The sequence below is a fragment of the Bacillus rossius genome, chromosome 1 (genome assembly GCF_032445375.1).
Source record: "Bacillus rossius redtenbacheri isolate Brsri chromosome 1, Brsri_v3, whole genome shotgun sequence".
NCBI classification, from domain to species: Eukaryota; Metazoa; Arthropoda; class Insecta; order Phasmatodea; family Bacillidae; genus Bacillus; species Bacillus rossius.
The window spans coordinates 190,835,748-190,848,758 of record NC_086330.1 but is presented as its reverse complement, the minus strand read 5'-3'; the positions used below and the strand labels follow the sequence as shown (position 1 = coordinate 190,848,758).

The 13,011-nt window shown below is 35.9% G+C and overlaps 2 protein-coding genes across 11 annotated transcripts in view; both read right to left on the bottom strand.

Annotated features, from left to right (window-relative positions):
• Nucleotides 1-13,011, bottom strand: part of LOC134527168 (serum response factor-binding protein 1-like) — a 127,790-nt gene that overhangs the window by 68,422 nt on the left and 46,357 nt on the right. The window lies entirely within an intron of this gene.
• LOC134527170 (uncharacterized) overlaps nucleotides 1-13,011 on the bottom strand; it is a 34,998-nt gene extending 21,987 nt beyond the window's left edge. The window contains exon 1 of the mRNA XM_063359571.1: nucleotides 1-13,011. This exon is cut by the window's left edge and continues 21,410 nt beyond it. Coding sequence (XP_063215641.1) covers nucleotides 855-2,165 — 1,311 coding nt within the window. The 5' untranslated portion in view covers nucleotides 2,166-13,011 and the 3' untranslated portion in view covers nucleotides 1-854.

Below are 13,011 nucleotides of genomic sequence, written 5' to 3'. Positions count from 1 at the left end.
GATATGAAAATATATACATAACTCAATATTGTTCTGCCAATTATGTTTTCATTTTCATTTAAATTTATTCTTTAAATCGCTCCTGAAGTAGTCCAGCAGTGATCAATGGAAATTGTCAATATTAAACTGTAATTTTGACGAAGAAAATTTTTTCTTCTTACTTTTATATGTGCAGAAACCTATTCGTACACTCGTTTCTTGAACTATACTTAAGTTTAACATAATTATGTGTTTTCTAAATAATTCTGGCTTGGAATAAAAATAAATGCATTTAAAATGACATAACTCAGTAAAAAAAAGTTTATTAAAAATATCCTAGGTATATTATGTCTTAAAAAGAAGCATCAAAAACAAATATGTACAGTTAAATTAGTTTTGTCGTAATATTTTACATGCACCAATCGCCTTAACATGAATAGAAATTTATTTACAAAAAATGTCAAACTGGAGAATGATGCATTACAAACATTAATCTGGGCTACCTCAGCATTGATTAAAACCTTATCATTGAAGGGAAATTTGTGAAGCATGTAATCACATACACGTACAAAATACGCCCTAACAGACGAGTAAAAAATTTACTTTTCTTCAGGTTTAAGGTCACACACTGCCCTAGAAGTAGAATTTCCAATTGTAATGTCATTATCTTCTTTTTGGTTCATTCTCTTGTGATAGTCAACCTCCAACAATGATGAAGAGTTTTTAACAACAGTAGGTTTCACAAATCTTGTAATGACATCTTTGAACAATTCTATTAGAATACAGCGTAACAAGTGAATTTGTGGTTTCTGTGATTGCAAAACCACATTTGGTTTTTCAAATACTGGCAATGCATTCTGAAGGAACAGACAAAACTATTTATTTAGTTGCCGTGTAAGGAACATCAATAATCTCTCTTCTCTTGAAAGATTACATGAACTATTTCCACTTTTTTGTGCAGGGTGGAATTTTGTTAGTTTTGAATCTGGAACTGGTGATTCAGAACTTCGTTTCAAGCTAGAACATTTAACTGAAGTTTGGCTATCAGAAGAGGCAGCTTTGGACATTTTTGGTATCCTGTACGAATCTAATTGTCCCGACTTCTCATGTGGACGTGAAGACTTAACCTCAACCACTGTTGCAGCATTCTTGACAAACATTTCCCTAGCGAGAGCCAGCGAGTGCAAACATGTTTTAACATTTTTTTTTACATCTGTGTCATGCAATACTTGAAATTCTTTTAACTTATCTTTCCTTTTTGCACTTTTTTCAAGATAAAAATAAATATCTACTAATATCTCATCAACTTTGCAAGGAAGAGTTGCTGCTGCCTTTTCTGCAGCCAAATTGATTAAATGACAAGCACAACCCGCAACAAACAAATTGGGCATTTCTTTTTTTAAGTGTGTTGCTGCCCCGTTTTTCAAGCCTATCATTACAGGAGCATTATCAGTGCTGAATGATATGCAATTTTGAAGTTTAATATTCCGTGACCTCAAAGACTGTATGACCAATGCTGCAATATTAACTCCAGTAGAGTCTCCAGACAGTACAGGTACACAAAGCACTGAACTTTCCACCTTACCTTCTTCACTGCTGTAATAACTTACAACAACGGGGTATAACTTTGAATCGCTATCGTTACTCCCATATGTTGCCACAGAGAATGCACCGTTTTTTAACGTCTGCACAAGTTTTTCTTCTTCCGTTTTTACCATTTCAGATATAATTGCTGACGTTTTTGTACGTGCACAGCCAAATTGTTGAGCTATAGCGCTATCAGGGAACATTTTGCGAAACAACAACCCAGCATGATCTGAACAACTAACAGGGAGATTGTGTTCTAAAACAAAACACGTAAACAAGCACTCGGCATTCGTAACACTTTCTTCTTGCCGGCTTGCACTGCCACAAAAGCTTAACTTCTTGTTTGCATCAACACAGCGTACATTATCTTGATGTTTCTTGGTTTGGATGTGTTTCACGACGTCCCACCTTCCCCCATGCGATACAGCAAAGTCACTACGACACAGCGAACAAAAAGCAAAATGATCTCCTTTTTTGGAAGTTAAAATACAAGGAAACTTGTCACTGTAAGCTTTATTGTACACAGTCAAGTATTTAGTCACTTTCTTTTCCACCATGTTACTTGAGGTATGGAACCTTACTTGCTGCTTTAACCGCATAATTCATTTCATAAACACATTCGCCATGCAATATATTTTGTGAACATATTGATATTTATCACGACACGAACTACCATAGATGACCAACTAAAAAAAAAACCCAAGCTGCACAAAGCATGTAAGAAGGTCAAGAATGCAAGATTTCTATTGGCGAATTATTTTAAGCGCTGATTACGGGTTGGCTTACGCCCTTCGTGTTCTAGCCGAAGTGAGACGAATGTTACCGATCGCCGAGCTGTGAGACAGCTGTGCGAGCGCCACAGCGCAGCGCCGAGCACATGGAGAAACATAACTTTGAAACCTGATACCGGCCATTTCGAGTGCCGCTAAGCGAAAGGAAGCAAAAGCGGGAGATTCAAAGGCAAAAGCGGGAGGGCGGGAGGCTACACACAAAAGCGGGAGACTCTCGCCAAAAGCGGGAGGGTTGGCAGGTATGGATACCCCATTCAGAAATACCATGTTGCAAGGTTTTCTTCAGATTTTCAGCACAGTGAGCATCATTGAGTGGCAAAGTGTTCATTGTAAATGACACATTCTCGAAATTGGGTCTCAGGTAATGGCATGTCAGCTTAATATAGCCATCATGTGCCCTTGATGTCCATGCATGGGTAGTTAGTGACAAGGAAGCAATCATTGCAAGATCAGAATTTAAAGGTGTCTGTAATGTGCCCTTGATGTCTGTGTACAGTGTTAGTTTGTGGTTCCTTGAAAATGCATTTTGACTTGGAACTTTATAGTTGGGCACAGCTACTTTCATTAAATTTAAAAATCTTTTATTTTCCACAAACTCATAGAGTAAGTAACACATGGGTATCATCTCGGCAATTGCCTTAGTTATCTTCTTTGCTGTTGGATTGTCTGGACTCATTGGCAAATGCTTCTGGAAAGCACATTTCAGGGACAACTGATTTTCTTCTTTTATCACTGTGACAGATTTTTCATGACTTTTTAGTTAATTTAATTGTACAGGGTGCTGTTTCAGATGATTTTGTAGAGTTGTAGTAGTACCTGTTGGAATTTTATATGTTTTTGACATGCTTTGCAAGTTGCATCTTTCCCATTGGCACTCTTGGTAAAAAACAACCGAATAGGACTTCTTGGTTTTTTGGCAGGCGGCCCCTGATTTAAACCAGAAGTGCTTTCTTCCATTATTTGGATATCAACTACAAATAATGTAAACTGCTAAAAATCTTTCACACACGTTTGCTAATACATAACTTAAACATCAACGCAACATTCTCCATTAACTTAGGCCATTTGAACCATTGCCAAAAACTTAGTCGTGTAAGGCCGGGTTTATAGAAAACGCAAGAACGCAGAAACGCAAGAACGCAGGACGCGACAACCGCAAGAAATTCACAGTCGTTTATAAAAAACGCAAGGACGCCGGCCATCGCCAACGTCAAAAAATAAAATTTCAGGAATAAGTCATGATTATTTTTAAAATTTTTGTTGTACTTATCGTACAGGCAGGGAAAATTGTGGATAAGCTGAACAAGAAATTCATCAGCTTCCTACATTGCGCTGTATTCACTAGAAGAATGCCAGCCCAAAACATAAATAAAGAAACACAAGCGTAACGATTACAATCGCAGAGCCTTCTATATGCATTACATGACAGTTTCAGTTTCCACATACTAAAGCAACCAGTATAGAAGGCCGAAACGCAAGGAGAAAACGCAAGAAGTAGAAAGTTGAGCAACTTCTGCGTTGCATTCTTGCGTTATTGCGTGTCTTGCGTTTTTTATAAACGAGCTGGTAGAAGAGTTAAGGTTGGACTTTTACCGTAGTTGCGTTTCTTGCGTTTCTGCGTTCTTGCGTTTTCTATAAACCCGGCCTAACATTTGCTATTTGTATACAACTAAATACTGAATGGTAATATTTTATACGGCCGGCTGAACTTTCTACGTTATTATTATATTGAACAAGAACGATTAAAGGTAAATATAAACTTTTTTTTTTTAATTTTGGCCTTCAGCTTACGCGCACAGCCGTTTAGAGACAAATTACTTATTGTTTATTACATTCTTTCCAACGTAAAAAAAAATATATCTTTACTCTTTGCACAAAAGCAGGCCCGGCCTAAGAAGTGTAGAAAGTGTATGGGTGAAAAACGGAGTGGTTTTATGGTTGCCATCTTTGTTTACGATTATTCACGGAACTCATTTTTTCTACTGTTCCATCCATGGAATATTTTCCCCGTTTATTTATAAATGAATTTTATTCAATAATCTTATTTCATTGGATTCAGTGCCGTAACTGCAGTTTTATAAGTCTGTTGTTGATATTATATCACGTTAAATCATTATTGACGTAATTTATGCATGGAAAAAGAGCTGTTGTGGGGGAAGATTAAGACTAATACCGAAGTCGGGAATGAATCTGGCACGCTTCTAAACATGAAAATAATTCATTGGGAATTTCTATTAGCCATTTTATCAGCAAAATATGATACAGACAATTATTTTACTCTAAGCCAATGTAAGTTGAACAAAGTATAACGAACATATTTGTATTATGGTTGAGGTTAGTTTTAATGATCAGGCATATAGGCTTAGGTTATCATGTGTGTGTTCTCATTATGCTAAGTTAACTCCAAGATGATGTTATTGATCGTAGGCATTCTTTAACCTTTAGGCAATGTATGTATAGTAAAAGATTAGCTTAAAAACTCTTGAAATGTTTTTTTTTCTATTTTTTGAACTTCGAATAATTTCATTTTTTCAAGTACGAATTCTGATAAAACAAATGTTTGACTCGAATTCGAACTTTCGAAACTTCACCTACCCTAAAAAACAACTTGCTGTTAACACTTCACAGCAAAAACTTGACAGTTTTCTAAAAGAAGACACTGAATCAGGTAAAGTGCTTGTTTAATATTAACACATCAACTTAATCAAAATTTGTAAACAACTTGGTACATCTCACAGAAACATAAAGGGGGTAAATTCTTACTGTGGGCAGCTTTTGCTAAATTTAATCGTCTTTGGATGTAAAAGTTATTCGGTGGTATTCTACTGTCCATAGCATATCTGTTAATAGGCCTACAGTATGGCTTTTATTATTTTCAGCAATAAATGGACTAACAACCTGGTTTCTTACTTGTAATTAGCATCTCAGATGTTTATTAAAGGTTTAAGGTATTTTTTTCTTTATTTTGCAGGGACTCAAAAAACTGAATCCACCTAATGACTTTAGCCACTCCTCCTTATGGCATGAATTTGATAATTTGGATGCAAAGTCTTTCTTAGGTGCTAATCAAAACACAGAGGTGACGACATATTTAAATGTGCCGCTACTAGAGAGAACTGGAGACCCGCTGAAGTGGTTGGAACAAAATGATATGATACTGCCAAATTTATGCAAGTTAGCAGTGGCATATCTGGGAATACCAGAAAATGAAACTGCCTGTGAATGGGTTTTCTCATCCGCTGGAAATATAGTGTCTTCAAAGCAAGAATCTTTAGCCACTCAACATACAGAATTAACTGGTTTTCTTGCATGAAAACAACATTATACTAAAAGCCTGTCTTCCAAAGAGATCACAAACATTTCCTCGAAGATGAATGATGCAACCCATAAGTGTAAAGAATGTCTCTATATTATTTAGTTTCTTTAGGTTTAGTTCATGAAATTTGTGACTCACCAGTGTGGTATTTTTTTTAGAACTTAATGTTGTTGTGGTAAAAATATTACAAAAATTATAAGTTTGCTCTCATGCTTTATAGCTTATAATGTATTTTCCCGATTTTTCCCGATTTCCCAAGTGAAATCTGATTCTCACCTGAATTTTTTCCGAAGCTTAATTTCCTTTCCTGCACACCCCTTGTAAATATTGTAAATAAATTTTTAATAGTAAATAAATTTTGTGCCTGCCACATTGTCTATAACATAACTTTGAAGAAACAAATGAGGCTTTGTTGTGATGTAAGCATTGAGCCCTTTAATCAATTTGCAGTGTTTTCACTAAAACATTATTCTGTTAAACCTAGTCGCAACACAGAATGTGTTGTATGTTAAGCTAGTCTGATTGAAATAGTTTAACCCTAAGTGTTTAGATATCACCACACATAATTATGTTTGTAAAATATTGTTTGTGAAAGGCTCCCTTAAGAATAGGTACACACAATTTGTACACGAAATGAATTTTAATGACAAAGTTTAATTTTGTAATATTATCCTGTTTCAGCACCTCGTGCGAATGAACCTTTGAGCCATCAAAACCCAGTGTCTTGCTATCAGGGGACAATCTCCTTCAGTTCACAGAGCGCTGTTCACATGTGGGGCTTTAAGATATTTGTAACCCAAACAGGGAATGAGAATGTTTGTGATTAAATTGTACTTAGCATACTTTGTCTTAATTTTTTTTTTTCAGTTCATAAAAGAAAGATCTATAAACCCCAACACTTCAGGTTCATCCTCATGACCTTTATGATAATACCTAAGTGTAGATTGTCTGCCAATATGCAAGCAACAAATTATGTAATCAAATCTTGTAAGTCAGTGTTAACCTACTTCTAATTGTCATATCAATTTGAAATTTTGCATGTACGAGTATATATAATCCAAATGACAATACAATAATTTCATGACTATGACCTGAAGAGAGAAAGGAGTGAAGAGGGGCAAAGGGGCAAAAAACCACTACTTTCCTGCTATGAGCTGACGTCAACCAGGGCTGCGCCCTCCCTTGAGCCCGATGTGTCCCCTGTTCCGCCAGCGCCACCACCCTCCCACCATCACCCTCTGTTTGAACCGCCCGCCACAGTGACGGGTGCATGCGTGTGTGAGCCGCAGAAGGCATTAGAGGCAGTGCGACGGCCCAGAAACGTAAAATAGTAATTAATTAATAAGTAAAGAAATAAAGGGCTATGTATTGTGTGCTTTTATAATTTCACCCAGTGTTTAGTCTTAAGTCACAGGAAGGAATGCGCAGCGCCACACGTGGCCGCTACAGGAACTACCGACGAATAATCTTTAGACAATAATTTATTAAGTATAGTATTGTTATGAAATCAGATGGAAGTCTCAGAAATTGTTGTTTTATTATTACTAATTTTTAAAAGGGTAAACTATGTTAGTAATTAGATTAATTATAAGTTAACAAGCTAACGGGAACTCGAGGGTTGGAAGACGCCATGACACCCTGTTGACCAGTCAGTCTTGTTCTTCCACCGCCCAGAGATGGACGCTCCCGTACATCGTCGACATCATTGTTTGGTAATATCTGATCCCTTAGCATCAGTTTCGCATATATTAATCTAAATCACTTTCTTCTGTCTTCGAGGCCTACTCCGGGTGGTAGACAGTTTCAATAAAAATTTAAGCTCCTCAAGCATTTTAAATTTAACTTTGTTTCATTTCTTTGGTCAGGCCACGTGGTGACCTGGCCCACCTCCTAAACCGATTGTTTGCCGTTGGCTTTTTATCCGCATCGCATGAACAATGTAGACACGAGGAATGTTTAATAAATATCAGGTGTGAATCTCGAGTGTATATTATTTCGGTCACGTTTGCCCCGGGTAGTCACCTGGCGTGTGGGATGACTTGAGCCCACCTAGGTAAAGATTAGAGCATTACACGAGTGTACCAGCGTGCCCGCCGCTGAGAGCGGGTGTTAGGGGCCAACGAAGCAGTATTAGGGTTGTGTGTCTCGTCGCACTTGGGCGACATCACGGCCCGAGAAAGGAGTCTCGCCGGGTCCACGTGCCCTCAAATCACGTGGTGGCGCCCAAACTCAGTATCAGTCGCCTTAGACAACCCTGTGCGATAGCAGAGCAATAACCATGCTTTTTGTATATCCATGAGTCCGAGGCATGGTCGAAAATTTGCCTAAAGAAAAGTTTGAATACATAAGCTTAAAATAAGAATCAAGTAATAAACAAAACAATAATTTTAATGAAAAAAAAAAGCACGGGGTACTTGAAATCAGTTGTCTTAAATTTTCTACCACTAACATCTATTTTCAGGACAGGGCCATTATGAAAAAAAAAAGAGACAGCACCCCACACTTTTTTTTATTAAAATTGTTGTATTTTTTAAGCTTAAGTATTAAAATATTTTATTAAACAGAATTGTAGTTAATTCCATCACTGGTCAACAAATTACTTAAATTTTAAGTGTGTCTTTTTAGTTTTTTAAAATATAATTTTTAGTAACTAATGTGTTGACCTTTATAACTTGATTTCTGCTTCTTTTTTTTATTGCTTGCCTTGCACTTTTGTTTGTTTCATAGCCCGTTAATGAATTGTAACTGGGCAACCACATTTTGATTTGTTTCTTATGTAGGTAATCATAACTTACCCTCTTTTATCGCATAATCATCGCACCCATATTTTAGGTTGTCAAAATTGGGATAAAAAAACTTCTCGCGTAAACGTTGCATGATGTTTCTGGTCCTGCTATTAGATGCCGAGCGCTTTGTGTAGGTATCTTTTCCTTATACAACGATGTATTTTAAAGTATAAATCTAATATTTATTCTGACATTACCACTTACTTATTTAATTAACGGAAATACTAAGTTGTCTGACGTGTAAATTTTCTAATAAAGACGTTTTTAAACGTTATTTCCTTTATCTGATCCTTTGCGTCGCCGTGGTGTAGGTATCTTTTCCATATAAAACAATGTTTTTAAAAGTATAAATCTAATATTTTTTCGGACATTATCACTTACTTATTTAATTAACAGAAATACGAAGTTGTCTGACGTGTAAATTTTCTTTTAAAGAAGTTTTTAAACGTCATAACCTTTGTCTGGTCGACTGCGTCGCCGCGGTGTACTGTTTATAAACATGTAGCCAGAGCTAGTTGGCATCATTCGTGTTTGGTTATGTTGCTGTCCGTATAGAGCGTACGCACGTAGTCGAATATCAATATCTCGCCGCTTGCATGCAACGCGCGCTCTCTGTCAAGAGCAGTGTTAACTACATTTGATGGCCCACATTCTTTCGTGTCAAGCGTGTACTAGTTACGCGTTAGTTCACATTAGAGATTCAAGTGGCTTGTGTTCGCGTCACAGATTTTTTTTTTGGTTTAAAGTTGAAGAAAGGTTTTGTTGTATGAATTATTAATTTAAATTGTTTGGAGTGCTCTTTTAAACTTCACTTTTTAAATGAACATACTTTCCATGAATGGGTTAGGTTTTCATGAATAACTTTACCTAACAAAAAAATCTTTTCCGCATAATCGTCGCACCCCTACTTTTCAAACTTGATTTTAGAATAAAATGTGCGACGATTGTGCGAGAAAACATGGTACTTATTTTATATGCATATTAGCCTTATATTACATTTATTTTGTACGTACTCTTGATTAGTTTTGCAGGCTACCCGAGTTTTGTTGTAAGCTTCTTTAAAATAAATTTATGGTACTGTCCTAGTTGCAATATATTCCATAGTTTAAGTATAATTACTTTGAATGCTTTATTCAATCTAATGCCTTTTATGATTCATTTGTTCTTTTGAAAGCACTTTTCATTCTTATTAATCAATGGGTCTTAGGCCACAGCCAATCTTATCTGTACAGTTGTTCCTTTCCTTAGTTGTGTCAATTGTAACATGGGTTTGTTCATTTTAGTAATTACATATAAGCACTTGTCCGTTCTCTTATCGCTTGCTTTTTATCTACAATAATATTTTTGAGCACTGTTTCTCACCTGGAGGTTATTTTTTGCATTGTAGCACTTTGCAAGCATCATAAATGATTTTTGTTCGGGTATAATTACGCACTAAAGCACAGGGAATCAACATTTCTCTTCTTGGTCTTTGATTATCAGTATAAACTGTTATTCTAGAGTCCTTCCCTGTTCAGTGTGGTTAAAAAAATATAGTTTCAATCACATGCCAAAACAAACTAACAGAAGCAAAACAATTCAGGAAACCAGCCTCTTACAGCCAGGTGAACTTGTCATGAAATGGCACATACCCCCATGTCTAAGGAGAACCTCCTGAACTAACTCATTGCAGAACAACACACTTCTGGAAGAACTAAAGAGTGAGCATGGTAGCCATTATCATTCTGGATAACAAGTATTTAGAAGTATTTTGAATACAAAGTTACTTAATTAAGTTCATAATGATCATGTCTCTTCACAGGCCTCACAGACTAACAGAGAATATAGTCCGGTGGCAGATCAAGAAAACCCGGAAGTGAGGTCCGCCCAATGTTTTATGGCATTTTCTGATTCTTTAAGGGATACCTAATGATATTATATAGGGTGCCACTTTGACACCCTTGAGCGATTTAAGATATTCAAGATGACGCCTTAGATGGCTCAAAATGTATTTATCGGCCATAAATTCGCATATAGAACACACTTTATAATCATGTTGGTGTCTAATATAATGATTTCAGTGTCTGGCAATACTAACAACTATTTATTTTGGTGATTAAATTGATTTTAAAGCTTTAACATATGTATTATGTAGATAAATGGGACAACCACTGCCGATATACAATTTATTTTAATTTCTGTTTCAGGTAATGTTAACTGCAATATTTGAAGTGGTAACTGGTTTAGTGTGTAATAATCTAGTCAATGCTGATGCATCGGTTGCAATTGGGTTAACAAGCATGATTCAATTTGAAGAAAGTTGGCCTGCAGGATTCAATCAAACGTTGTCCAACAAAGTTAAAACTATGTCTACAGCCAAGAAAAAATTGGTTTTGGGAACAAAAGATGTTTGGGATACAGAAATTATATTTTCCCGATTCATGGTTCTAGTAGGTTCACGTGGACTTAATACAGAAGAAGTATTTCGTCATGAACTCTCTCCTGTGCCTACTTAAATGTTTGATAACAATGGTAACATGAGGGATTCAAAAAATAAATCAACTCTAAAAAACATGCTTCAAGTGCAACATTCAAAGAGAACTCATTCATCAAGCGAGTTACCAGCAGTTATCCTAAATGATGGTTGTGCTGCACTGTGGAAAATGTTTTATCCTTCATCAGGCACTGTGAGTGACTTTGTGAATGGCTTCGTAACTTGTGTTTTGAATGAATTAATAAAGGATGAAGTACATTTAATATTCGACCGATACCAAGACTTCAGTATCAAAAGTGTGACAAGGACATCTAGAGCTGGTAAACAAGCTAGCCGTTAACATAAATTAACTCTCAACACACCTCTTCCATCTCAGAAAGTTTTATTAACTGTTACATTCAACAAGATTCAACTAATCAAAATCATTTGTGAAACATTCATAACAGACGGTGGCAAACATGCTGCAACATATGAACACAAACTCATAATTACCAGTTCAAATATACGAAGGGGTTACAATATTCAGAACAGACCTACGAACAACGCATGAAGAAGCGGATGTTATTATCCCACATCAAATGGTGTCCTGTGTTAATGAAGGATACAAACTTGTAACAATTAGAAGTAATGATACAGATGTATTTGTTCTGCTTCTTCACTATTACAGACATTGTGCACTCAATCGTACTGTTTTAATGGAAGGAACTGCATCCCAGCGTCAAGTTATTGATATTGGAATGACAGCTCATAAGCATCGCGATATAATTACGTATCTTTTGGCGGCCCATGGTTTATCAGGTTGTGATACGGTATCCCATATTTATGGTATAGTAAAGGCAACTGTTGTGAGAGCACTCCAAAAGGGCTTAAAGCTATCGCTTTTAGGGAAAATAGGAGCCAACATTAATGATGTAATATATGAATCTACTGCATTTATAGCATCATTCTATGGGTATTCTATCGCCGAAATTAGGTCTATGTCAGATATAAGATACAACATGTGGCTTAAAAAAATGGGAACTGAAAAGACCAACAAGGCTGTGAAACTGTGTACCTTGCCACCTACTACCGAAGCCTTTGCCGAACATGTGAAGCGAACTCATTTCCAAGTGTGTATTTGGAAATCTGCACTTGAGGAAAATCCACCACAACAACTGGCAACAGAATTGGGCTGGGTAGAAGATGTTGTCAACAAAAGCCTGATTCCTGTAACTGTACCAAGTGGAGTTAATCTGGCTCCACCCGAGATACTTCATATGGTACGCTGTGGTTGCGCAAAAGAAAACCCTTGTTCTAATAGAAGCTGCAGCTGTGTGTTTTCTAAATTAACATGTACACAATTTTGACATTGCTATGGCGAAAAAACTTGTTGCAATCCGTGGACACAGTTCGTACCAACTGACCCTGCTGACGATTTGGATGATTAGAGAGATGACTTATTAATTGTGTAACATTGTAAATTTAATTTTATTAGTTAAAGAATTTTACATATATAGGTGTAAACACATATGAAATTTGCTTGACATATTAACTCCCGGTTAAGATTTTAATATTTATGTAGATAATTTTCAGAAAACTGATAATATCCATGCTAAATTGACGCCATAGTTTGGCACTTCATGTGAAAATGAAATGCTAGGATGATCAAGTCTGGACTATGAGACTTTTGAATCGTCATAAGAATGTCATGTATACATTTATGACTTATTAGAATGATCATAAAACTTAATCAACTTTTGATATGTTGTTTGATATGATATCCATATGTAGTGTGAGTGCAAATTTTTTTTGGTAATGAAGTTACATTCCATTGGCCTGTTCAATTTAGTAAAGTGAGACTGCAAGATAGTTTATTTTAGTTATTATATATATATATATATTACAACTAAGGCCTTCACATTTATACTGGATGTTAATATTTGTTTTGTTTTTTACTTCTGCAACAATTAAATTAAATACGTAATATTTAAAATGTTGATGCTAATCCTTTGCATATTAAATAAGATGCTTGTAAATGTTACAGGTTACTTATAACATTGATTACAACATAAATTATGTATATAAACGTTACAGCTAGCA